The sequence below is a fragment of the Carcharodon carcharias genome, chromosome 15, assembly GCF_017639515.1.
Source record: "Carcharodon carcharias isolate sCarCar2 chromosome 15, sCarCar2.pri, whole genome shotgun sequence".
NCBI lineage: Eukaryota > Metazoa > Chordata > Chondrichthyes > Lamniformes > Lamnidae > Carcharodon > Carcharodon carcharias.
Genome location: NC_054481.1, coordinates 101473876 through 101501326, shown reverse-complemented (window position 1 = coordinate 101501326; position 27451 = coordinate 101473876). Strand labels below are relative to the sequence as shown.

The following is a 27451-nucleotide window of genomic DNA, read 5'->3' as shown; positions in this document are numbered from 1 at the left end:
AATGGGCCACCATCCCTAACAACAGGCAGGAGAGGGTAGAGGAGAGGCAGAACTTAAAGACTTAAATAAAGAGAACATTTCCCAACATGGCACATGCCACCACCTATTTTTTTTTAAAACAGTAGATATTGTGGTGTCTGAGTGTCTCATCATCAAGAGGTTGGAACATAATTAACATTTTCAAATTAGGCACCCACAGTGCAATAGGGAGCTTGCCTTAAAATTCACTGCTGCTGTGTGGGTTTTCTCGAATAGGAATGCTTCCCCCAGCTCCTCAATGAAGCCTTCGGCCTCCCCTCTGCTGATCGCAGCTTCTCTTCCCTCTGCTGATCGCCAAGCTCTTCCTCCTGCAACCCCACCACAAACCCCAATCACTGATTCACCCCTTCCCTCCACAACTGCCTAATTTCCAGGGGCCCTCCCCAAGGCTCTCCTTCCTACCCAGCCATCTGTCAGGGGAGAGACAGAACAAAACATAGGTAATGAGGTTTTGCTGTTAAGTTTGGCAGGATCTCCATGGTCCCTCCATGTTCTTCAGATAGCGATGGTCTCCCCTGCATCCTACCCATAAATATCGAGCCAGTGTCACAGCGACTGCAACACATGCAAATACATTTTCTCCCCCAGCCTTTTAAGACAAATAGGCATAAAATCTATGTAAAAAGTCAATGCGCATCTAGTTCTTACTGCAATCTAATTCAACATACTGGAATTCAACTTTCTTAATTATGTAAATCTATTAAAATAACATTGCAATCCTGTCCCAGCTGGTTAAGGCAGTTGAGTAGGTGAGCTGCACAGCGTAGGAAGGTCGCAGGTTTGATTCTATCTGTGCCAGATTAGCCTGCCTCCACAAGAGCATTTGCAGGGGCACTACAAACACACTCTGCACCCATGGAGGGAAAGGGAGCAGGGAGGAAGGGAAACTTCTTGATCACTTTTTTGACAACATCCTGTCAGAAAATGGATGTTAGATGGGAGGCCTTAATCTGTCTTGGCTGCAGTAGTCAGTGCAAACCACTTACTGGCTCAAACACAGGATACCAAGGGGGCGAGGTGCTGGAGGGAAGTTGACTCCTGTAACATTATATTCTGACTGTGCCTTCAGGAAAGCAGGAGAGTAGAAAATGGACAAGAAGAGGGAAAAAATAATAGCCAGAAGATCTGTCAAATATACCACTTTACTGACAGTAACTTAGGTTAAAAGTGATAGACAATAGTCACTGGCTTACAGAATTAGCTCACCACAAAAGCACTTTCCTGTATTAAGAGAGGACAATAAACGTTCATATGTAAAACTTCCATTCACTGCTTAAGTTGTCTTTAGTCAGAGGGGAGCTTTCATGATTGGAGGTTGAACATCTAATGGGTGGTTCTACATTTCAACTGTTTGAACCCCCTTACCAAGAAACCCATCCCCCCATCTGATATTTAAATCAGCCATTCTTCCACTCTCCTCACTGTCACCAACTTGCAGTCACTGAGGTTTGTTTTGTTTTGTTCTTCAATAACTAAAAGATTAATCAGAAACAGATGGTGTTGCTCAATCTCTTTCTGGAAAAAAATGTTTACACCATTACAGCTGATGACAACCCTTTTGAGGAAGTCAAAGATCAGCCAATAGACAATTTACAGTCCAGAATTTTCCAGGCCTCAACTTCCCCACTTTGTAAACAAGTATATCAGAGACAGCCGAGGAATGTGATGCAGTACTAGGAAAAACCTCTTCCTAATGTACAGCATCACAGCTCTGCCTGGGTGTTCTAGCAGCCTTTTTGGATTAAAACATTTAAGGGCTAAATGAGCCTCAGCTTTTGAGGTTGTTATTTTTCCTCTCTGTCTACCTTGAAATTTTCTCTCCTCTGTTTTTGAAGACACCTACAGGTTCAACGTGCACTAGCCACCCCTGATATCTCAGCCAAGTGGTCATTCTTTGTGTGAGAGCCTTGTCCATGTCACTTTCTATTTCACTGAATGAGACATCACAGCCAAACCCATTTCTGACAACTGCTGACAAAGCTCATTATTAATAGTGATCACTTGTTGGATATCTGGAGCTATAACCTTGCTCAATTTTCCCCTCTTTAGCCCAACAGGATTAAGACCAAGTAAAGCTGCTCTATCACCACCTCAGTTAACTTAACAGGTACTGGAGAATCAAGTCTGGGGGCTTCTTGATCTTTTACGGTTTAACTAAACCACTGAGTTTTGCTTCTTGATTTTATGTTGAGGGTCCTCTACAGATGTTTATGTTAATGCTGTGCATTTAAATTGTAATAATTAGCTGCACTGAAATGGTAATGTAATAACAGATTTTACTTGGTAACAGTCCCTGCGCCACTTTGAAAATAATTAAGACCTATCCTTTAGAATAGGGAGAGATATCAGACTTTCAATGATGAATTGAGTGTTCATTCATTTAAATATTGTAAGTTACCTCTTGTTCACTGCTCAGTTAAAGTGTAGTAAGCAGTTAATACCCAGTTAATGTCCTCCACACCCTCTGCATGGTCCTGATTGGGCTCAGCTGCCAACCCTCACTGCCTAGGCTCACAAGCAGAGAATAACATGGACACATGGGCAAGGCATAGTACACTTGCACGGTGCCTACTGTATCAGCTACAAGTATGGCACAATGTCATCAGGTGAGTGATGAATGTTGGGAGGGAAGTGGGGAGAAGGATTATCATGTATCACTCATTTATACTTTATGCTCAAAATAAACCATTTAAGCTTTCATCACTGACACCAAATCTTGTATATAATACATGGTGCTAAGTTAATGTACTTTCTGGTAACAAGTATTAAGACTCCAGTCTGCATCGATATCAAGTCCTTTTTCTTGACACTCTCAATTAAAATTTGCACTGAATGTTTTTTAGGCACCTCACAAAATCTGGTTCTGACAGCAGTTTCCAGGTTTCCACTAAAATGATATTCTGAAGTAGGTAACGGGAAATTCTACTAAAACACGTTAGGCTGAAAAATTCCTGGTTTCCCTTACCTCCCCATTAATAAGTGTCTCACCTTTGTTCAGTAAGCACCATCCCTTTCCTTGCTTCCCCCTATATTAGCACACAGGAGACAAACAAGTGGGTGGGCGGGAGGGAGGGTGGCTACAGCCATGGACACATTGTATGACTATATGCAGCTTCAACAGACTACAGCAGTCAATCATCCTCTGTGTATCTTTCAACACTATGTAGTTTTTCAACATGTGGGAATGTGGTAAATATTCCATAACTATCAATTCAGCAGCACAAAGAGAATGTGGTAAAGTATTCCATAGGTATCAATTCAGCAGCACAAATCAAAATATCACATGGCCAAATAATATTGATTCACTGCATTCCATGTGGCTCACTGAGGCATTGAACTATAGAAATTACAGCGCATGCGGAGTCTATTTGACATGTTGTTCTAATTCTAATTAACCAGTGTTAATCTTTCCAATGGAGCTTGGTGTTCCAACCCTATTTCCCTGACCTTATCTTCTGGCTTCTTATATATTTTGTTTTGAAATACTTATCCAATTCCTTCCATGTGATGTTATATTGTATTTCAATGCCCATTTACAATAACACACTTCATATTCTAAGGTGTGGTCTCCTCTACACTGGAGAGACCAAACGCAGTCTGAACAATCGTTTTGTGGAAAACCTCAATTCAATTCACGAGTGTGACCCCGAGCTTCCCATTGCCTGTCATTTTAGTTCTCTACCTTGCTTCCACTCTGATCTTTCTATCCTTGGCCTGTTGCAGTGTTCCAATGAAGCTCAATGCAAGTTCGAGGAACAACACCTTGTCTTTCAACTGAGCACTTTCCAGCCTTTTGGACTCAACACTCGAGTTCAACAATTTTGGGTCACAACCTCTGTCCCCAATTTCTTCCATTTTTCCTTGCTGGTTTGGTGTGGACAGCAGCTACTCAGGATCCTGCCATTAACACTTCCTCTAGAATATCTTTTGTTTTTTTAAACTTGTCCCATTACCACTCCCATTGGCTTCGCACCATGAAAATTTGTCCTGCCCTCCACCCAATCACAGACGTTCCTTTCTGATCTTTTTCCCATCCTTCCCCCTTCACTTGCTCAAAAACCTATTACATTTCAATCTTTTCCCAGTTTTGACAGACGGTCACAAACTTGACATGTTAACTGTTTCTCTCTCCGCAGATTCTACCAGACTTGTCGAATATCTCCAGCACTTCCTGTTTTTATTTCTTTTTATTCAAACTTCCTACTTTACTCCTCAAAAAGCAACCCTATTCATGAACTGAATGGAAACAATCCTGCATAAGGTCATCACAGAATCACAGGCATTACAAAACTGAAACAAATCATTTGGTCATTCGAGTCTGTGCTGGTGTTTTCCTTCATACAAGCCACAGCTAATCCTACCCTCTTGTATTTTTGCCCACACTTTTCAATGTCCCTCTTTTTAAGACATCACCTAATTCCCATTTATATATTTCATAGAATATATATTTATGGGCTCCCCTACTGCAGTAATTACATGATCTACCATACTGAAGCAGAACATCTCCCACCCTCCGCCATTTTGCTTGGAAAGCTATATTGTCTGTTTAGCTAAAGCCCATTCTGGGCAGACCTAACTGAAAACCAACCTAACATAAAACGGTGGAAACATCTCTCAGATGACGTGGATGATTCCTCCATCGTCTCAATTTGATATGGTCTATGTTAACATGCAAATCTGAAACACTTGTCTCATATTCCAACTAGTTTGTCTAAACATCCCAGGCAGCTTGCTTCTCTGGGAGTTTAATTCATTGTGAATTGAATCTAGCGTCAAATTGCATGGAAGGGATTCCCTCTCTGCTCCCACCCGCCCCGACCTGGCAGCGGTTTTACGGTGGAGCGGGCAGGGCCTCGGACAGGAAGACTACCCTTGCCCCAATCTCCTGCCCAGGCTCAATTTTTAGGCTGGCAGGCATATGACAGCTCGAGCAGGCAACTCGAAAACAAACGGAGTTCAATCTCAGGTAGGGGGTGAGGACGCCTCCATTAGAAGGCCCGTTCTGACTAGGGGCACCCTCCCTATTGGACCCAGTGACCTCCAGCCCTCCCTCCCTCTCCACCGGCCTATCCCACGTTACCCTGATCACAACCCCACTGGCAACCCCTCAGATTTTGCCTACCCTCGCTGTCCTGGGACACCTGTCATTTTCCTGTCCTCCGGGTCCCAGGACTCAGTTGCAGGCAGCTCCCTGCAGTGCCTCTTCTGGCCACTGCTGCGCTGTGCCTGGAGGACTGGAGAGCTGCTGGCCAATCTGATTTGGCATGACTTCCTCCTGAGTGACAGCGGATGTCCCGCCTAATGCCAATCAACGCTCGTTAGAGCATAAAATGGCATCGGGGTTGCTGGAGTGGGTGAGGATATGTTCCCCACCGAGCCCTGCCATTCTGAAAATTCAGGCCCTGATCACTAACCACTGCTAAAAAATTTGTATGTGAACACTAAGGTGCAGATTAGCTGTCACACTCCCTATAGTGGAACTGTCTCCACTCACGCACAAAAAATATTCTGAGAAATCTATGCTAGCTGGAGGCAGCATTTTCAAGGGAAAGAAGAAAATGATTCATATACTGTTGTTATTCCTCGTGAACATTTATTAATTAAATTTTCAAAGCGGTTTCCTGATGAATTTTGAAAAAATGCAGGGCAATTTTTGTAGACTTTTGCTGATGTGCTACTGCAGCCATCCTGACAAATAAGATTGTGCTTTACATCAGACATCAGTGGGGCCTAACTGTACACCAACTGTTTTCAGCTGAATTGGGCTACCCTGTATCAAGATTCTAGATAAATAAAGAATCCCAGTGTTCTCTGGAACACAAGCAATGTCTTTTTTTTTTGCATGAAACTATGTTGTATACAAGGACAATCCAATACTTCCCATGACTTCATGCAGAGAAATGTGTTGGCCTATTGTTAAAGCGGATCTTCCCTGTAGGGCTAAATGTGATATTTACTGACCCCATATAGTGATCATCTCTCACTCAACTCCAATTTTACACTTCTTCTTCTGAAGCCACTAACTCATTCCTAACTACTCTCCAATCCCTCATCTAAGGAAACAACCTTAAAATGTGAAATCTGAGGAATACAGATCACATTCTCATATGACGTTTGCATTATCAGTAATATTGATCAAGAATAGTGGATTTTTTTCTGTTCCTTAATCCAAGGATGATGCTGAGGGCAATAGTAGTGTACCTACTACTGTCCCAGCTAAGATTATCTAAGTACTGACCAGGCTTTGGGTGTGGAGGTTTCCTGGACTGTATGGCTCACTGTACATGGAGTAATGCATGTGCCAATAGAGTCATTAAAGCAGCCATAACAATGACCTTCCCTATGAATGCTGCTGTTTGAATTGTATGTATGTATGTTTGTCTGTGGATATGGGAGGGCAAAGACAATTCCAGAAAAACCTAGGTCAAAGTAACAGCGTTTGAACAATGCATGGCATTATTCATGTGCGAATCAGTCAGTGACTAGTGGTGAGGCAGAAATACTCCCTGAATTGCAAATCTCCACAAGTTGCTGGATGATTTGCACCACTCTGCCATTAGCTTCATGAAAATGGCAGCATAACATCTGCATGATTTTCATGGTTGCTACATTTGTACATTAACTGCCCACTAAACTGGCCACAGACAGTTAAGTCGGGTAATTAGACAGCATCAGCACCCTTTTAACAACTTGATAAATGTTTATGATTGCCATAAAACATGAAATGTTTCTTGTCCGGTAAGTGAACAATTAAAAAAATGTGGAGTCACATTCCTTCAGTTTGTGAATTGTTGTTGGAGATCTTTAAAATGTAATTTAAAAAAAAACTTTTCCTTTCTGACTCTTTCCTTCTCTCTCTTAGTCCAACCTTTCTATTCCTCTTTATTTGCCTTTCTGACATTGAATTCGCCCTCCCTAATTCACCCTCCATCTCGGTCCTTCCTATGATTATTTCTGAATCCTTTACTATCACTGGGTGAGGAGACGCACTGTTCTTCCAATTGTTCAACATTCCAAATGTCCTTGCCACACCGTTATCAGTTTGAATTTACATCAACTCTGTAGACAAGAAGTTTAAAACTTAAAATGCGCATAAGCATGAACAAGATGCCAGCAAAACCTAGGCCTTATCTGCAGCCAAAGGTAATGCATCTCAGGTTCCTCCCCAGTTAGAGGGTGCTTTTGACTCAATTGCTGAATTCTAGGTCAGTAAGCCATACAGATGGGAAATGTCCCAGTCTGGACTGAACTTACTTGAATATGGTCACAGCAACAATTGGAAGTGCTACAGTTGACTTCAATGCTTCAGGGGGAAAGAATCAGCCATGGCCCCTGTTGCTGCTTTCAATGAATTATATGCTACTGGCACCCAGAATCAGGCTTGGTTATGATGGCCCCAACTGTCCAGTAGCTTGTTGAAAACCAGGGTTTACACTTAAGAGTAGAAAATGGGGGAATGGCTGGTGCCTGTGGATCCAAAACTAAGCATGAGTAGGCGGCAGTCCTTCAGGAGAGAGAAGGGCCAAGCCAAAAATAAACTCATTCATTATTCATAGCACACATACATACAGACAGAAACTGGACTTGAAATTCATAGGAATTCCAGCAGTCTCCCATCAGAATTATAACGGGAGATCAGTGAAACCCCACAGGATTTCAAAACCACTATCTTTAATCCACTCAGAGTGTGGTATACCCTTTGTGTTAACCTTTTGTTTTAGGTACTATGAACGTGCTTGCAAATTGATATATTTGGCTGTATATACAATAATAAGTCACGGCATTTTAAATAATTTCTGTAAGTTTTTGAAACATTTGTGAGGCATTTAATAAAGAACTATATAAATGCAAGTTTTTCTGTTACTGTAGAAACGTAGCAACCGTGTGTTTGGTTCAGAGCGCCCGCTGGTTGGCAGCAGTTACCAAAGATTTGATTATGTCTCCTTGCAGGAATAAGCTTGGATTCCTGATGTGTCGGGAACGATGCTGTATCAAGAGCTGCAAAATGCATCAGAGTACTTGGAACGTCTGTGGCTGATGTGAAGTCCAGCTTTACTCTTGCCATTCCAAATATCATTTATCCTACTATCAACATGGATGTCTCATAAATCAAGCAGATAAATGCAATGCCAAGCTTTTGAGTACGGAGACTGCAACCGGATGAAATCTTTCATCTTCAGGAAGATTAATAAGGGGTCAGCCGAGGCTCAGTGGTAGTACGGTCTCCGAGTCAGAAGATTATTAGGTTCAGGTCCCAATCTAGTCAGGCACTTCACTGCAGTGCTGATGGAGTGCTGCACTGTTGGAGGAGCCTCTTTTGGGTGCAACATTAAACCAGTCTGCCCTCCCAGGTCAATGTAAAAGATTTCATGGCGCTATGTCGTGGAACTGCAGGGGAGCTTTTTCTAGGATTTTCTTCAATATTTATGTCTCGACCAACATCCCTGAAACAAATTATTCAGTCATTTATACCTTCTTGTTGAACTCTGTTGTCTGGAAAGCCACTTTTCCTACATTACAGCAGTGACCAGGCTTCACAAATTGCTTCACTGGTTGTGGACTGCTTTTTGATGTCCTGAGATGCTGCAAGATACTATATAAATACAAGTTCTTTCTTTCCTTCAAGGTGAAGCCGCAAACCCTGAATTACAAGTGTAACATAGTGGCTAAAAATTCCACAGACAACCATAGCTGAGCAAGAACAGAGGGCAGTGAGACCTCTGCCCAATTGTTCATACAAATCTCTTCCTGTTTTCAGAGCACATACTTTCCACAGTGTAGGTGAGATCTGCAAGCTTGCATATGTATGGCCACAATTTGGCAGCATTGCTTGATATGAAGAGAGCTAGAAAGATAAATCTACTCAAGAAAGCTTTAGGTTTTGAAGTAGATGGACCAAGTATGCATGCATTATTTTCTCTCAACATTTCATCTGGTTCAGACAAACTTACAGGTGTTTAAATACGGCATGTTACCAGGTTTTTGACTACTTTCTATAAAAGGATTCTAGTCTAGTTCGTATTAAATGTTATTTAAATCTTTGGATAAGCCAGGTGCTGGGGATATGAATTAGATCCACATGAACCAACTGATGGAGGGCTTCTTCCCTCGTACCTCTTTCATTTGAGACAAGAAGCATTCATAAGGACATTCTAGTAAATGTTTGAACCCAATTGGCTGAATTTTCATCTGGGCTTGGGAAAACCCAGCCTATGCACTTTCGTGGCTTGCAAAATGCAAACACGGCCCATGTGATTTTACAAGGGATTTTTGTCTTTTCACATGGGTCAGGTTCACAATGCATTCTGTGAGCTGCAGTGGGGTGCATGAGAGGCGTGGGTGCTGAGGCGGGCCAGTTAAAAGGCCCTTCTCAGTTGACCAACACAGCCTCCCAGTTCCCAACATCATTTAAAGGCCCCCTAAAAATCATCCCCCAAGCCACCTCACATTCACTGACGCCACCCACATTAAATCTCACATCCCTCGTGCTATCTCTGCCTCCATGCCCCCTCAAATTCCCCATGCTCCCTCACATTCTCCATGCAACCCCCTGCCCCACTCATTTCCCATGTCACCTTTATACCCCCAATGCCACCTTATATTCCCCATTCCACCTCTAAATAAATGTCCTCCATTACTACTTGCCCAGTATGCACCATGTACAGTTCTCAGCAGCCATACAGCTGCAAAGGGAATTATTTTAAAATCATTGGAAAACTATTAAACTCCCAACATTCCAAGAAAACTCCAAATTCAAACTCACTATCATTGATACTAAACCAAAAAACCTCAATGGGAAAAAAAGTTGTAATCCTGAAAGTACCTATTAGATTTGTAAAGAAACAAGACACCACTCAAAAGACATATTCTATTACAAGCTTGTAAAAGTTTCAATAGTTCTTCATTCAATAAAACTACCTGCTTAGTTTGTGCTTTTGAAACTCAGCCGAGTATTCATAATGGAACAGCTATCATAACAAATGCTCCCAGCTCCATTGAGAGAACAGATATCCATTTCCATTTCAAAACAGAGTAACTGCCAATCAATGGAAGGAGAGCAGATGCACACCATTTGTTCTACCTTCAGAAGCAGGGGTTTTTTTTGAAAAACAGCCAGATCTGCCAGTCCAACTAAATCAGAGCACAAAAATATAACAGCAGAGGACATTTAAAAAAATTATACATTATATAGTGTTTTCTCCATTGGTGAAGTACTGTACTGTATTCCAAAAGTACTGTAATGCATGTGAACAATTACACAATGCTGGTCAACTTAAGGGTCAAGTTACCTCAAGGACAGATCGCTGTGATGAATCAATACATTAACAATACAGTACAATTTAGCACCTAATAGTGACATTTTAAGGTGTAAAAACATTTTACACTTAATTTTCAGAACGTTCCCGACTCCTCAGCAGTCTTTCCATTTTCTTCATAAACTCTCAAATCTGGCATGCTTTTAATGGGCTTTCAAAACCCACACTACCAGGCGAAAATGGTGTGTGGAAGGAAATCCGATTTTCATCCCCCATTTAAAATGGTGAACCCAATTTCAGGGAGGGCAGGTACGCGTTTTGCACACTAGGCATTCCTGACGTGCAAGAAGGCCAGAGGAAAATGGCACAGGGTCAGGAATATGGAGGAAAATCAGATTTCCTCAAAAAAAAACTCGATGCGTGAGCATTCACACACCAAAACATGTTTCTGCATCCGGATGAAAATTCGGCCCAGTTATGTTCCAACGGCTGTGTTCAATAAAACTCAGCGGAGGGTAGCTGTTAGGTCTGACTGACAGCCCAGCTAGCCAACCTACGAAGAGGGTGCTGGAGAGTGTTAGACCACAAACTATTGATTTCCTATCGGCTAAGAAAAGAACACAACACACAGAAATCCGGTTTGGAAGATAGCATGCTGAAGACTGTTACAGGTTGAGTGTACTCTCGTTGAGCTTAGTAATAATTAGGCCCAGGGAAATTACTGGTCAGAATATATTTAGCCAGCTAACTGGGGCAGTGTGGCATATTTCATCATATTTTATGTTAAGAAAAGTCTTATGAAATTGTTGTAATTCATTATAGTCACTGCTTATTGTTAAACTTTTCTGCATAAACAAAAATCAGCTTGTTGATTTATTTTTGGCCTTGTCTCACTAAACTATCCTTCAGTGCACCCTTTGGGAGATTAGAGAAGTACATGTGGGCAACATGTAAGAATACAATATTCACTTTGCATGATAAAGGGTTTCCATTGTTCTAGTCCTCTTAGATCATTTCCACATTATTTGAGTAGGTAAGGATAACTCCTGACCATGAGGAACATGGGTCCACTTAGGGCTGACACCAGTGATCCTGAACTCAGGAGAATATCATGTGTAACTCAAAATTCATAATAATGTCCTTATTGTGCATAGTGTGTGACAGTAAGACATATACCAATTTCTTAAATGGCCCTCACACCATGAGGTTTACACACACATGAACCAGGATGACCACACACACACACAACCAGGTTGACCACTTGAGAAACTGAACATCAATGGTGGCTACACTTCAAAAGTACTTCATTGCCTGTAGCACCATGCACTTTCACTTTATCAATAAGTATTTCATTTAAATGGTTTTTGAAAGTCCAGAGCACTTTCCATTTCAATACACTTGACTATTTCCTCAAAGGACTCTATTAAATTTATCACCAATGTTATCCTGCACCTTGGAGAGCAATTCAAAGTAATGAAATTGGGAAGCACCATTCATTGGATAAAGTAATGAATCAGTAAGTTCTGCCAAGTAATGCAGTAGACACCTGTATATATCCTAGAAGAAGTTGGAACCATAATGTTTGAGGGAGTAAATAACCTTTAGCATCACTGGAAGTACGGATCCTGAGATTGAGGTTTTCTTCATGCAACAGAATGCACAATGCTGAATCGCAAACTGTGAAGACAGTTTTCCAATACTACCAGGTAGCTATGCCTGGTGCTGTAGAGATAGATATTTGAGTAATGACGGATGCAAATCAGTTCTTCCACCCTGCAGTCTGATACCCTGGCCCTGTCTTTTGACTCCTTCATCCTCTTCTATCAAATCAGTTAGAGAGCAGCAGTGAATCCAATACCCATTACTTCCAAGCCAATTGCAGTCAAAATGTTTAGAGCAGTCTAGCTTTAAGAAATCTTTTCTATCAAGGCCTTTAATTTCTATAGTCAAAAAGTTTATCCCAAGTACACAGCAGGTCGGCATTGTAAACTCCTTGATCTTTCTGATTGGTCAATGTGTCCTTCATTTGAATTTAATTTCAGGATTGTATTGAGGCTTACAAACATTCTGTGCGAGACCAAGGAATGATGACAATCCACCACAAGAAGGGATTTTACACAAGGCAGTACATTAGCAGGAAAATGGCGGCTTTAAAAATGCTGTAGTTGTTAACCATCTTCCCTGGCACCTGGTGGAATTTCTATCCTTACATTTTACACATTTAAAAAGGAACATTCACTGGCAATTTCAAGGAGGAAATTTCCAATTGGTCTATTCCAGAAAAGCAATTATATGAAAGAATCATATGAAAGAACTGTTTGCTTGACACCCAAATAAAATGGTCGCTCTTAAACACCTCCAAAGTTGCTGTTTCCTGCCACCGGGGGCACACAGGCAAACTTCTTTATAATAGTGTACCACCCAGGAAGCAGGGCTGCAGGATAAATGAGGAACACATCTGTAACCTATCCCTAAACACGTTTCTATTCATGTTGTATTACAACAATAATCCTCAACAGTATATCAGAGTTGATGGGAGCATAGGTCAGCAATGTCCTACCTTCTGGTTGGAAAGGAGGGGAATCAGAGGAAGCCATTCCACAATACACCGCCATCTGTCACATCAGCAAGAAGATCCCCGGCCTTTCCTGTTGCAGGAAACATTAGTTTTAATAAAAGCCATGAAATGATCATTTTATATTATGTTTAAGTACAAGCTGTAGTTTGTGGTGGGGCCTGAAAAAGCATCATATGATGCGCACTCCTACTGTACAAACCAGCAGTACAATAGTAATGAAGTGAAATCTTTCTCACATAAAGATACGGTAGGTGACAATAATGGGTAAGCTTCACATTAAAGGGTATTTTTCATTCCTCTATAAATGTGCTGACTTGGCGCTGGAGGCTGGTTCCACAGTCCTAGTTGGCCCTCAATACCTAGTCAAAAGTGACCACCTAGACAGTGAGTGTTGGTAAGCTATTGTACCACGAAGCAAGTCACATCAAAGCCTTATCCATGAATGAAACGTATACTTTCACATTCCAACATATTGCATATTGCAATCAGATGCATCACCATCGGGCAGGCCGGTAATGCTAACCTTGAAAGCAGTTAGATACCAGTTGGCAGTGGCAATCTTGCTTATTTTCCTTCCCCTCCCTAGCCCAAGAACACTGGGCTCCATACCTGCCAAAGCTAAGATCAGCAAACTCAACACAGCTCAGTAAAGTGAGCCTTGCTGGGACCTTCCTGGTCTATTTGGGTCAAGGTCACACCCATTTATCTAAAGGGGCACTCAGTTAACATTGCTTCAATGGAATATCACTGTGGGTCTCAAATTGTTGTTTCTTCATTAAATCACTGGAATAAGAGGTTGTATGAATATGTACTCTGTCCGTATCGTGGACCACAACAGTTCTGTGAAGTTTACTAGTCAAAGGAGAAAAAGAATATTTCCCCTAATTTTCTTCTCTCCTTTTCTGAAGGCACTGACTATTTGTAGCTGAGACTGAAGGCAAAAGGCTTCCAATATCAGCCAAGTGGATGACTTATCTCCATCACTGGGTTGGTCATTCAATCCCATCAGGAAATATGCTTCAGCTGACCAATAATTAGATAACCCTACTTCTCCACCTTTTCCAGTTCAGATTCGGTATTATCTTTCCTCCCATTGACAATCCATACAAGATGAGCAGAAATAGCCTCTTCAGCCAGGGATATCAGTCAAAGGTTTGGATTTAAACTCAGGCCTTCGAATGAATGCCTTAGTGTCATAGCTACCAGTCTGAATATTTTAAAATTAAGTTTAGAAAAAACAATCACCTAAATTAACAACCAATCTGTTTGGAATAGCTTTCTCCATTTGGGCACCTGGGAGATACTTTGAATTCTAAAACATATTTCCAATAGCAGTGAAATTGGGACTTGGAATTCAGTTGGCACCTCAAGAGCAATCTCAGACTTTTGTCCCAAACGGGCACCCACTGAGAAGGATCTCCACAGGTGCTTGGAGGCCTGAACAATTTTCTGGGTTCAGGACTCATTTGATAGTTGCCAATAAGCAATGGGCGCCAAGCTGGTGCCCCACTGCTGCTCACCAGCTGTGGGGGATGCTGGCAATTGTCTGTTTCCAGTAGCTCACCCGAGGTACAGAGCCAACCATGGAAGTATCAATTCCTACCACCACGTCTCTGTTATATGTGTGTATTCTGCAATAGTTGATTAGATGATGAATCAAACAACTTTTAGATGATGAATTTTTACAAAATTTAGTGATGAAAGACTTGAACTTATATAGCACCTTTCCTTGACCACTGGATGTCCCAAAGTGCTTTCCAGTCAATGAAGTACTTTTGAAGTGTAGTCAATGCAGTAATATAGAAAACACAGAGCCAATTCACACACAAGATCCCAGCTTGAGATCAGGCTGAGGCCCCAGATTGGCCAGGATACCAGGAGAACTCCTCTGCTCTTCCTCAAAATAGTGACATGGAACTTTTACATCTGCCTGTGAGGGGGGGGAGCAAAAAGGAATGTAATGGGAGTAGGGAACAGTATAGTGAGGGGCATTGACACTGTTCTCCATAGCAAAGAGCAAGAAGTCCAGATGGCAATGTTGCCTGCCTGGTGCCAGGGTTCAGAACATGTGCTCAGGGCTAGAGAGGAACTTACTTGGGAAGGAGGAGGATCCAGTTGTCATGGTCCGCGTAGGTATCAATGACATAGCCAGGATGTGGAAGGAAGTTCTGCACTAAATTAAGGAGCAGAACCCCAAAGGTAATAATCTCTGGGTTATTACCTGAACCACATGCAATCTGGAATAGGGCAAATAAGATTAGAGAAATTAATGTGTGGCTCAAAGACTGGTGTAGAAGTGGATTCCGGGTCATGGGGTACTGACACCAGCACTGGGGAGGGGAGGGGGGTGGTGCTATACCATTGGGACAGTCTATACCTGAACCATGCTAGAGCTGGGGTTCTAGCATGCTGCAGAACTAGGGAAGTAGAGAGTTTTAAATTAAATAGTGGGATCAAATTTGGGAAGATGTGGTAAACCAAGGAGTAGAGACAAGGCACGAGAGAAAGGTACTAATATGGGAAATGATGTAGACCATGACAAGAAGGGACAGAGAGTACAAATCTACAAGCAAGTCAGCAAATAAGGCTAGACATTATAAAAATAAAATATCAAAACTAAAGGCTCTGTGTAGTCAATGTGCTCGTAGCATTCAAAACAAAACAGATGAACTGACAGCGCAAATAGAAATAAATAAGTACAATCTGATAGCCATTATAGAGACACAGATTGGGACCCAAATATTTTTTTTTTCATGGGTTGTGAGTGTTACTGACTAGAAGGCATTTAAGAGTCAACCATATTGTTGTGGGTCCGGACAGCAGATTTCCTTCCTAAAGGACATTAGTGAACCAGTGGGGTTTTTTTTACAACAATTGGCAATGGTTTCATGCTCATCACTTTCAATTCTAGATTTTTATTGATTTCAAATTTCACCACCTGCTATGGTGGGATTCAAACCCAGGTCCCCAGAGCATTACCAGGTTTCTCTGGAATACTAGGCTAGTGACAATACCATTATGCTACCACCTCCCATAACATTTAGGGAGGTCAGGAAGTTAGGACAAGTAAGTGTGACTCTGTTAATTAATGATGGTATTGGCACATTAGAGAGGGAAGACCTAAGTTCAGGAAACGAGGATGCAAGACCAGTTGGGTTGAGAAAAGAAATAATATAAGGCAAGAAGTCGCCTGCGGGAGCAGTGTACTGGCCCCTAAAATGTAACTACACAGTAGGATAGAGTATAAAAGGAAGAGATAATGGGAGCTTGTCAGAAAGGTACAGCAATAACCACAGGAGATTTTAACCTATGTTTAGACTGGAAAAATCAGATGGGCAAAGGTATCATAGATGAGTTCACAGAATGTTTTTGGGATAGTTTGTAAGAACCGCGCATTCAGTAGCCAGAGGCCAGGTGATACTAGACCTGGTATTCTGCAGCAAGGTAGGATTTATTGATAACCTCATAGTGAAGGCATCCCTAGGTAGCAGCGATCACAATATGATTGAATTTTACATTCAATTTGAGAAGCAGATGAGTGGGTCCAAGGGTAATATTTTAAACTTAAATAAAGGCAATTATGAGGGCATGAAAGCAAAGCTAGCTAAAGTGAACTGGCAAATGAGGTTAAGGGATAGGTCAAAAGAGACGCAGTGGCAGACATTTAAGGAAGTATTTCAGAATACACAGAATTGATACATTCCAAAGGGGAGAGCCCACTATCCACAGTTAACTTCAAAAAGTAAAGACAGTATCAAACTTAAAGAAAAGATATATAAGTGAGCAAAGTCAGTTGGCAGGTCAAAAGATTGGACAGAATATAAAGAACAGCAAAGAATGACGAAAAGATTAATAAGGAGAGAAAAATCAGAATACGAGAGAAAACTGACGAGAAACATAAAGACGGACAGTAAGAATTTCTATAGGTATTTAAATAAGAAGAGTTAACAAAGTGAGCATTGGTCCTGTAGAAAGCGAGTCTGGGAATTAATAATGGAAAATAAGGAGATGGCAGATTAATTGAACAGGTATTTTGCATCAGTCTTCACTATAAAGGATACAAGTAACATCCCAGAAATAGCTGTAAATCAGGAAATAGAGTGGAGGGAGGAACTCAGGAAAATTACAAATCATCAGAGAAGTGGTATTGAGCAAATTGTTGGAGCTGTGGGCTGACAAATATCCGGGTCCTGATGGACTTCATCCTAGGGTCTTAAAAGTGGCTAGTGGATAGTTGACGCAGTGGTTGTAATTTTCCAAAATTCCCTAGGTTCAAGGAAGGTTCCATTAGATTAGAAAATAGCAAATGTAACTCCTTTATTCAAAAAGGGAGGAAGGCAGAAAGCAGGAAACTACAGGCTGGGTTAGCTTAATATCTGTCATAGGGAAAATGTTGGAGGCTATTATTAAAGATGTTATAGCAGGGCACTTAGAAAAATTCAAGGCAATCAGGCAGAGTCAACATGGTTTTGTGAAAGGAGGATCATATTTAACCAACTTATTGGAGTTCTCTGAAGGAGTTACATGAGCCGTGCATAAAAGGGAACCAGTGGATCACATCAAATTCAGGAAAATAAAAGCTCATGGTATAGTGGGTAACATATTGGCATGGATAGAAGATTGGCTAGCTAACAGGAAGAAGACAGTTGGCATAAATAGGTCTTGTTCTGGTTGGCAGGATGTGATGAGTGGTGTGCTACAGGGATCAGTGCTGGGCCATCAACTTCTTACAATGTATATAAATGACTTGGATGAAGCGACCGAAAGTATGGTTGCTAACTTTGCTGATGACACAAAGATCTGTAGGAAATTAAATTGTGAAGAGGACGTAAAGAGGCTACAAAGGGGCATAGATAATTTAAGTGAGCGGACAAAGAATTGGCAATTGGAGTATAGTGTGGGCAAATGTGAAATTGTCCATTTTGACAAAAAAGCATATTATCTAAATGGTAAGAGTTTGCAGAGCTCTGACATTCAGGGGGATCTGGGTGTGCTAGTGCATGAATCACAAAAGGTTAGTATGCAGGTACAGCAAGAAATTAGGAAAGCTAATAGAATGTTATCATTTGTCACAAGAGGAATTGAATACAAAAGTAGGGAACTTATGCTTCAGTTGTACAGGCACTGGTGAGACCACAACTTGAGAACTGTGTACATTATTAATCTCCTTATTTAAGCAAGAGTGTAAATGCATTAGAAGCAGTTCAGAGAAGGTTTACTAGACTAATACCAGAAATGAGTGGGTTGTCTTATGAGGAAAGGTTCGACAGGCTAGGCTTGTATCCACTGGAGTTTAGAAGAGTAAGAAGCAACTTGATTGAAACCTATAAAATCCCGAGGGTTCTTGACAGGGTGGATGTGGAGAGGGTGTTTTCTCTTGTGGAGAATCTAGAACTAGGAGTCACTGTTTAAAAATAAGGGGTCACTCATTTAAGACAGATGAGGAGAATTTTTTTTCTCTCAGAGGGTCGTGAGAGTTGGAACTCTTCCTCAAAAGGCAGTGAAAGCAGGGTTTTTGAATATTTTTAAGGCAGAACTAGATAGATTCTTGATTAACAAGGGGGTGAAAGGTTATCGGGGTTAGGCGAGAATGTGGAGTTGAGGTTACAATCAGATCAGCCATGATCTTACTGAATGGGGGAGCAGGCTCAACAGGTCCAGTGGCCTACTGCTACTCCTAACTTGTATGTTCATATGTACCCAAGAGGGCAATGAGGTCTCGGTTTAATAAGCCATCCAAAAAACAGCACCTTTGACACTGCAGCACTTCAGCAGCCTTGATCATTGTGCTCGAGTCCTGGACTTGCACTCAGAACGTTTTGACTCAGAGGTGAGTGTGCAATCAACTCAGCCATGGTTAATATGGCCTAATAAAGGCCCCAAATTTGATTTGCAGGCTGCTCTGAATTAGCTGACCTAAATCAGATGGCTGTTGTGACACAAAAGTCGACTTCTGCTTCCCTGGGCTGGCAGCGATGGAACCCAGGTGACCACACAATTGAGCTCAAATGCAATGCCCTCTGTGATCTCACATGAAAATTGAGATCAGTGGAAATGTACTCCCACCAGTCTCAGTGCCTTCGGAAGAGAGATAAATACTGCGAAAGTAAATGATCTTTCAGGTGATAAATGGCAATTTATCGTTAAAAAAAAACACTGACTGAATATTGCCCTCGAAGAAGTCTTAAATTATTCTTCTGCAGTTATTTGAGTAAGGTCATGTATAGATCAACCTGTGTCCCAAAGCATCACAGGCATTTTCACAATATGTGAGAATTAATAGCATTATTTTAATATTGCAGTACTGCCATAGTCAGACCATGAAAAACTGTAAAAATAAGGTTAAAAGACTGGCTATGAGTTCACAGCAGTGTTTGTTACGTGGAAATGTAACACATGTACGTGTGATAATTGCTAATTACATCATTACTTGTTAATTGCAGTGATTTTCTGCTAAATCGAATAAAACAATTTGAATTGAATAGAACCGTTAATTGCAGCATGGTTAAAATCAGCAATCAGCAGAAGCTGATTTAAACCAGACAGGTAATCACAGCAAGACAGGGAGAAGTCCTTATCTGGCTAAGCCAATGGAAGACAACAGACAACTTGGGAATACACTAACCAACCAACAGCCACTCACCAATCCACATCTAGAAGAGCACGAGCTCTTTAATGTAACCCCCTGAAAAAGTCCCACAAAATTGTGCTCAAGAAAGAAGACAGAAGCTATATATCAACAGAAGAGTCCTGGTGAACCAAGTAGGAAGATCACAGTCAAAGATCACTTCTAAGCAACCTATAGTCATTTCAGATTGACCACTTGAGGGGTAACTATATGATTTACTTGACACCCTTGTTTAAAATTCTCAATAATGGTGTTGGATTTCGTCTGGAATTGTGTTAATCATTAATCTCAGTCTCCAAACTTGAGAAAGAGGTAAAATCCCCTACAAAACAGTGACATTTATCAAATGCAGCAGTCAACTGGCATCCTGCACCTTCAGGTCCTAGGTCAGTATATTATTTGGCTTTACTGTTTTTGTGTATGTCCCTCACAGCTATATTTCAAAATAAATTTAGCACTTCTGTTGGGGAGAGGTGGTGGGATAACTTTTCCCTCACCTCTCAGTTGTTTGCACTAAGATGCATATTTTAAAGGGAGTGTTTTAAACCCTTTGAGTGTGTGACTTTAAAGGGTAGACACGAACAGGCTTTCTGCCAAGTTAAAATCAAAAGAAAAGATAAACACTTGTTCACACAACACCCAAAATGTAAGCTCAGCAAAACGCTCACTCCCTCAAACACACAGACATACACACACAAGTAAAGATGAGTTGTACAGATGACGTGGACTTAGATTATTAATGGAATAACAAGAAGACAAATTGCATGTTTAAATTAGTCCTTTAAGATCAAATCATTGCAGGCCTGGATGGGATCCTCTCTCATAGTTCTTTTAAGGTGAGTGAAAGTTGGAAGTATCTGGGTTTTCAGATGTAGCTGAGCTCCTGTAGAAAAGAGTTCTATTTTTTCCATAGGTAGGAACAATTTAGACCCTCTCTCACTGCCTCAGTTGACTGGTTGTTAGGCAGAGTTCTGTAATCTTGTTGAAGGATGGTCCCTTGTATCCTGTTGGTCTCCAGGCTGAGCTGCCCCTGGCTGGTCCTTGGAGTTATAAGATGTGTTATCTGAAGTCAATTTAAATCAGGTGACCAAATGATCAATACTCCTATTGTCCACACTAATGATTAAAAGTTAGAAGCCATTGGTACACAATGGGGGATGAATGATGGCCGTTCACACCGGCTTGTGATAAACTGGTTTCTCCACACCTATTTTGTTTCAGGTTCACAGAAACTGAGTCTGGGGGACCATTATCTTTGAGTTCCTGTTAATTTCCAGACAATGGAAGCTGTAAATTCACAAGTGATTTTTTGTCCAAATGTCTTTTCAAAAGGGGGGTGGGGATGGTCTCCACCCATGGACATTTACATATTAATGACTTTCCAGAAGCTTGAGATATGTATCCAGAATGACCTTTGGCCATCTTTTCAGCAGAATATTGTTTTTTTTAAATAAAGAAAAGGTCCATTTCAAGAAGTCCACATTGAATAACATTTGTATCTTAAAAGTTAGAAATATGATATGTCTTTACTGGGAATAATACTTTTAATACAGCCTGAAGACACTTGTGACTTCTCCTGCATTCCCAGCCCTACACAGGTTCATAGGTTCATCCTGTGAACCTATGGTCCTCCACTTACACCTGTGGAATTCACTCATGAGTGAGATTCAGCATTGTTTGCTTTCCTTCTATTGCTCTCGAAAACAAGGGAGTACTATTAGGAAGCAGCACTGTTCTCGGATCCATAAAGCATCACTCATAGAACTATGCGAGTTGCAATTTTAAGTTGAATCTTGTTATTTCCTGTCCCTTTTTCCAGTGGTGTGTGGTCTCCAATTTGCCAGCCGACATATTTGAAATCCAGGACTTACAACCTGATGAATTGCAGCCAATCACTCTGTGGTGAAAGTGATGCAGCATTCCGAAGAGTGGATCATAGAGAAGGTATCATTTAGATTTGTGGCTGTCAACAAGTAAGTTAATGGGAAAAAGTGATTACATTACATCCCATTCTTTAAAACAAATATCTGGCAGACAGGAGGAAACAAATATAAGCAGACAGTAAAGTCTGGCCTTTTTCAATCAACTATGAGCCTGACCAAAGGTATTGCATGGCATGCTATTCATCCACTCAACATGATATAAACTCGTCCTGCAGTAATTTCCAGGGTAACCTTCATTAGAATATTTTGGGTGAGGTACATTCATAATGGACTTGCCGAATTGGGAGTTTGACAAATGATTTATATGCCTGCAGCAGCTTCAAAAAAAAATCATTACTGCCATTTGTGTTCAGAAAAGGAACTGAGATTGTAGTCTGGATGAGCCTCCAACTAAATACCGGAAAGGCTGAAGCTATTGCCTTCAGTCCCCACCTCAAAAACCCTTCCCTAAGGTGTGGTGCCCAGAATTGCTCACAGCACTTCAGGTGTGGTCTAACCAGGGTTTTGTGTAGCTGAAGGATGACTTCTACTCCTTTATATTTCAGTCCTTTAGGTGCCAAGGCCAACATTCCATTTGCAATTTTCATTATTTTCTGTATGTGTTCATGATATTTTAATGATCTATGTACCTGGACTCCTAGTGCCTTTGGCCCTTCACTATTTAGAAAGTATTCTGTTTCATCCTTTTTATATCCAAAGTGGATAATCTTGCACTTTCCTACACTGAAATTCATTTTGACAGTTTTGCCCATTCTACCTTATTCTATCACTACCTTCTTGTAATCTTACACTTCCATCTACGCTGCTTACAATACCGCCTATCTTTAGTTCGTCAACAAACTTGGACATAAGGCCTTCAAACCCATCATCTCAGTGATTAATACTGTAAATAGTTGAAAACCTAACACAGACCCTTATGTGATACCGCGAGTCACATGCTGCCAATTAGAGTACCTACCATTGTCCCTACCTCTATCTCCTGTCATTCAGCCAATTTCCTAACCAGCTCAATAATTTAGTGAGCCTTTGTTCAATTCCCTCTAAGGCAAGGATACCCTTTCTCAAGAAAGTTGACCAAACCTGTACCCAGTACTGTCGGTGTGGTCTCACCAAAACCTATAAACGAAGTAAGGATTCCTTACTCTCATACTTCAGTCCCTTACAATAAAGGCTAATATAACATTTGCCATCCTAATTGCTTGGTGTACCTGTGATTCTTGTACAAGGACTGCCAAATACCTCTGAATACCAACTTTACTAGTCTCTTACCTTATAAAAATTATTCTGCTTTCTCATTCTTCCTTGTAAAGTGGATAATTTCATACTACCCCACATTATACTTCATCTGTCATCTTCCTTTCCAATCACTTAACCAGTCTACATCCCTGTGCAAGCCTTTTTGCACCTTATTCAAAGCTTACTTTCCCATCTAGCTTGATATCGTCAGTAAATTTAGATATATTGCACTCAGGCCCCTCATCAAATTCATTGATGTCAGTTATAAATAGCTGAGGCTCAAGCGCTGACCCTTGTGGAACTTCACCAATCACATCCTACCATCCTGAAAATGGTCCATTGATTCCTACACTGCTTTCTGTCCATCAGCTAATTCTCAATGTTAATGCCATACTAATGAATTAACCTCCATCCCATGAGCCATAGCCTTGTATAACAACCTCTTGGTTGCCATCTTACTGAATGCCTTCTGAAAACACAAATACATTACATTCATTGGTTTTCCCCTTATATACCCTGCTAGTTGCACCCTCAAAAATCTCTAATGAATCAGTTAAACAAGATTGTCTTTTCATAAAGAAGAATAAAAAGCGCTGGAAAAACTCAGCAGCTCTGACAGCATCTGTGGATGGAAAGACAGAGTTAATGTTTCATGTCCGTATGACTCTTCTTCAGAACTAAAGAGAAGTCAAAATAGTGAAATATATACTGTTTAAGGGGTTGGGACAGGTGAAGCTGAATAGAAGGCCAGTGATAGGTGGAGGCAAAGGAGAGATTGCAAAAGATGTCAGAAACAAAAGGTCGAAGGGGTGTTGATGATGGTGATACTGGCTAAAGGAGGTGCTAATGGTGACATTAAGAGTGGAAAGTAGGATGAGCAAGTGACAGATGGCCCCAGTGGGGGTGGGGTGGGGGGGGGGGGAAGGTGTGGGAAAAAAAATCGAAATAGGCTAAAAGGTGGGGATGAAACACTGAATAAAAATGGAAATAAATTTAAAAAATAATAATAAAAATAGGTGGGAAAAATATATATATATAAGTCAAATAAATATTTGAAAAAAGGGGATCAAAAAAGGGTAAGGATAGAGGAGAGAGTTCATGGTCTGAAGTTGCTGAACTCAATGCTATGTCCAGAAGGCTGTAAAGTGCCTAATCGGAAGATGAGGTGCTGTTCCTCCAGTTTGCATTGAGCTTCACTGGAACATTGCAGCAGCCCAAGGACGGACATGTGGGCATGAGAGCAGGGTGGTGTGTTGAAATGGCAAGCGACGGGAAGGCCTCCGTCATGCTTGCAGACAGGTGTCCTGCAAAGCGGTCACCCAGTCTGCATTTGGTCTCTCCAAAGTAGAAGAGACCGCTTTGGGAGCAGCGAATGCAGTGGACCAATTGAAGGAAGTGCAAGTGAAGTGCACTTCATCTGAAAGGAGTATTTGGGCCCTTGGACGGTGAGGAGCGGGGAAGTAAAGGGGCAGGTGTTGCACCTTCTGCGGTTGCATAGGAAGGTGCTGTTGGAGGGGGTTGAGGTGTTGGGGGTGATGGAGGAGTGGACCAGGATGTCCTGGAGGGAATGGTCCCCACTGAATGTCGCTGGGGGGGTGGGGTGAAGGGAAGATATGTTTGGTGGTGGCATCATGCTGGAGTTGGCGGAAATGGCGGAGGATGATCCTTTGAATGCGGAGGATGGTGGGGTGAAAAGTGGGGACAAGGGGGCCACTATCACTTTCTGGGAGGGAGAGGAAGGTGTGAGGGCAGAGGCATGGGAACTGGGTCAGACACGGTTGAGGGCCCTGTCAACCACCGTGGGTGGGAAACCTCAGTTATGGAAGAAGGAAGACATGTCAGAAGAACTGTTTTGGAAAGTGGTATCATCGGAACAAATGTGATGGAGGCTCTGATGCCCTAGATCATGTCAATAATTTCCAGTTCCCTGGCCTCAACCACCTCCTCTTCACCATGAATGTCCAATCCCTCTACAGCTCCATCCCACACCAGGATGGTCTGAGGGCTCTCCGTTTCTTCCTTGAACAGAGGCCCGAACAATCCCTATCCACCACCATTCTCGTCCGTCTGGTTGAACTTGTTCTCTCACTGAACAATTTCTCCTTAAACTCTTCACATTTCCTCCAAATAAAGGTGTGGCTATGGGTTCCCGCATAGGCCCCAGTTATGCCTGTCTCTTTATGGGGTGTGTGGAACATTCCTCGTTCCAGTCCTACTCAGGCCCCCTCCCACAACTCTTTCTCCGGTACATCGACGACTGTTTCGGTGCCGCTTCATGCTCTAGTCTGGACCTGGAAAAATTTATTAATTTTGCTTCCAATTTCCACCCCTCCATCACTTTCACATTGTCCAGCACTGACACTTCCCTTCCCTACCCTCTCTGTCTCAATTTCTGGTGATAGACTGCCTACCAATATTCATTACAAGCCCACCGACTCCCACAGCTACCTCAACTGCAACTCCTCACACCCTGTTTCCTGTAAGGACTCCATCCCATTCTCTCAGTCCCTTTGCCTCCGTTGCATCTGTTCCGATGATGCCACTTTCCAAAACGGTGCTTCTGACATGTCTTCCTTCTTCCTTAACCAAGCTTTCCCACGCACGGTGGAAGATAGGGCCCTCAACTGTGTCTGACCCATCTGCCGCGCCTCTACCCTCACACCTTCCTCTCCCTCCCAGAACCATGATAGGGCCCCCCTTGTCCTCACTTTTCACCCCACCAGCCCCTGCATTCAAAGGATCATCCTCCGCCATTTCCGGCAACTCCAGCATGATGCCACCACCAAACACATCTTCCTTTCACCGTGCGCCCCCCCCCCTCCCCCCCAATCGGCATTCTGTCGGGACCCTTCCCTTCGGGATACCCAGGTCCACTCCTGCATCGCCCCCAACACCTCATCTCCCTCACACAGCACCTTCCCATGCAACCGCAGAAGGTGCAACACCCGCCCCTTTACTTCTCCCCTCCTCCCGTCCAAGGGCCCATACACTCCTTTCAAGTGAAGCAGTGATTCACTTGCACTTCCCTTAATTTGGTCCACTGCATTCGCTGCTCCCAATGTGGTCTCTTCTACATTGGAGAGACCAAACGCAGACTGGGTGAGCGCTTTGCGGAACACCTTCAGTCTGTCTGCAAGCATGACGGAGGCCTTCCCGTCGCTTGCCATTTCAACACACCACCCTGCTCTCATGCCCACATGTCCGTCCTTGGGCTGCTGCAATGTTCCAGTGAAGCTCAACGCAAACTGGAGGAACAGCACCTCATCTTCCGATTAGGCACTTACAGCCTTCCGAACTTAACATAGAGTTCAACAACTTCATATCATGATCTCTTTCCTCCATCCTCACCCCTTTTTTCAAATATTTATTTTTTAATTTTTATGTATATATTTTTTCCCACTTATTTTTATTTTTTTTTTAAATTTATTTCAATTTTTATTCAGTGTTTTATCTCCACCTTTTAGCCTTTGTCGATCTTTTTTCCCCCCACACCATCCCCTCCCCCGACCCCAACCCCACTAGGGCCATCTATCACTTGCTCATTCTTTCTACTTTTAATGTCACCATTAGCACTTCCTTGAGCCAGTATCACCACCATCTACACCCCTTTGACCTCTTGTTTACAACATCTTTTGCAATTTCTCCTTTGTCTCCACCTATCACTAGCCTTCTATCCAGCGTCACCTGTCCCACCCCCCTTAAACAGTATATATTTCACCATTTTTACTTCTCTTTAGTTCTGAAGAAGAGTCATACGGACTTGAAACATTAACTCTGTCTTTCTCTTCACAGATGCTGTCAGGCTTGCTGAGTTTTTCCAGCGCTTTTTGTTCTTATTTCAGATTTCCAGCATCCACAGTACTTTGCCCTTTCACAAAACTGCTTCCTCGACCTAATCATATTGTGACTTTCCAAGAGCCCTGTTACCACATCTTCATTAAAGCTCAGCATTTTCTCAACAATTGATGCCAGGCTAAATGGCCTATAGTTCCTTGTTTTCTTTATCCCTCTTTTCTTGAACAGCAGGGGGTAAATTTACTACCTTCCAAATCATAGGGACCATTGTAGAATCTAGGGAATTGTTGAAAACCAATGCGTCCAACTCATTCAAAACCTCAGGGTGTGGACCATCAGGACCAAGGGATTTGTCAGGTTTGTTCCATTAATTTCCCCAGTGATTTTTTTAAAAACCAGTATTAATTACCTTTAGTTCCTCACTCTGATTGGATCTTTGGTTCTCCACAATGTCAAATATGTTCTTTGTGTCTTCTACATTGAAGACAGACAAAAAAATTTTGACTAATGTCTCTGCCATTTTCTTATTACCCATTATAATTTCTCCTATCTCTGTCTCTAAGGAACTCATGCTTAACCTCTTCCTTTTCACATACATGTAAAAACTCTTACAGACTTGGGCTGATAAGTGGCCAGTAATATTCACAACATACAATTTGCAGCAATGATCACCAACAACAAAAGACAATCTAACCATCTCCCAACAGCATTTGCATCGGTGAATCCTTTCCATCAACATTGCGGGGGTTACCATTGGTCCAAACTTTAGTGAACAAGCCACATAAACACTGTGGCTACAGGAGCAGGCTAGAGGCTGGGGACTCTGCAGCAAATAACGCACCTCCTGACCCCCCTCCCCAAACCAAAAGCGTGTCTCATCTACCAGGCACAAATCAGGAGTGTGATGGAATACTCTTCACTTGCCTGGAGAGGTGCAGCTTTAACAACGCTCAAGGGGCTCAACATTACACAATGG

General features: G+C 42.0%; 1 protein-coding gene across 4 annotated transcripts in view; it reads right to left on the bottom strand.

Annotated features, from left to right (window-relative positions):
• The window catches only part of LOC121288259 (rho guanine nucleotide exchange factor 10-like protein), a 176658-nt gene that overhangs the window by 142233 nt on the left and 6974 nt on the right, over positions 1–27451 (bottom strand). For 3 of the 4 annotated variants that reach the window (XM_041206761.1, XM_041206760.1, XM_041206763.1), the window contains exon 2: positions 12856–12943. In XM_041206761.1, coding sequence (XP_041062695.1) covers positions 12856–12910 — 55 coding nt within the window. In that variant the 5' untranslated portion in view covers positions 12911–12943. Of the gene's footprint in view, positions 1–12855; positions 12944–27451 lie in introns of those variants that run through there. The other variant, XM_041206762.1, reaches the window with a different exon arrangement.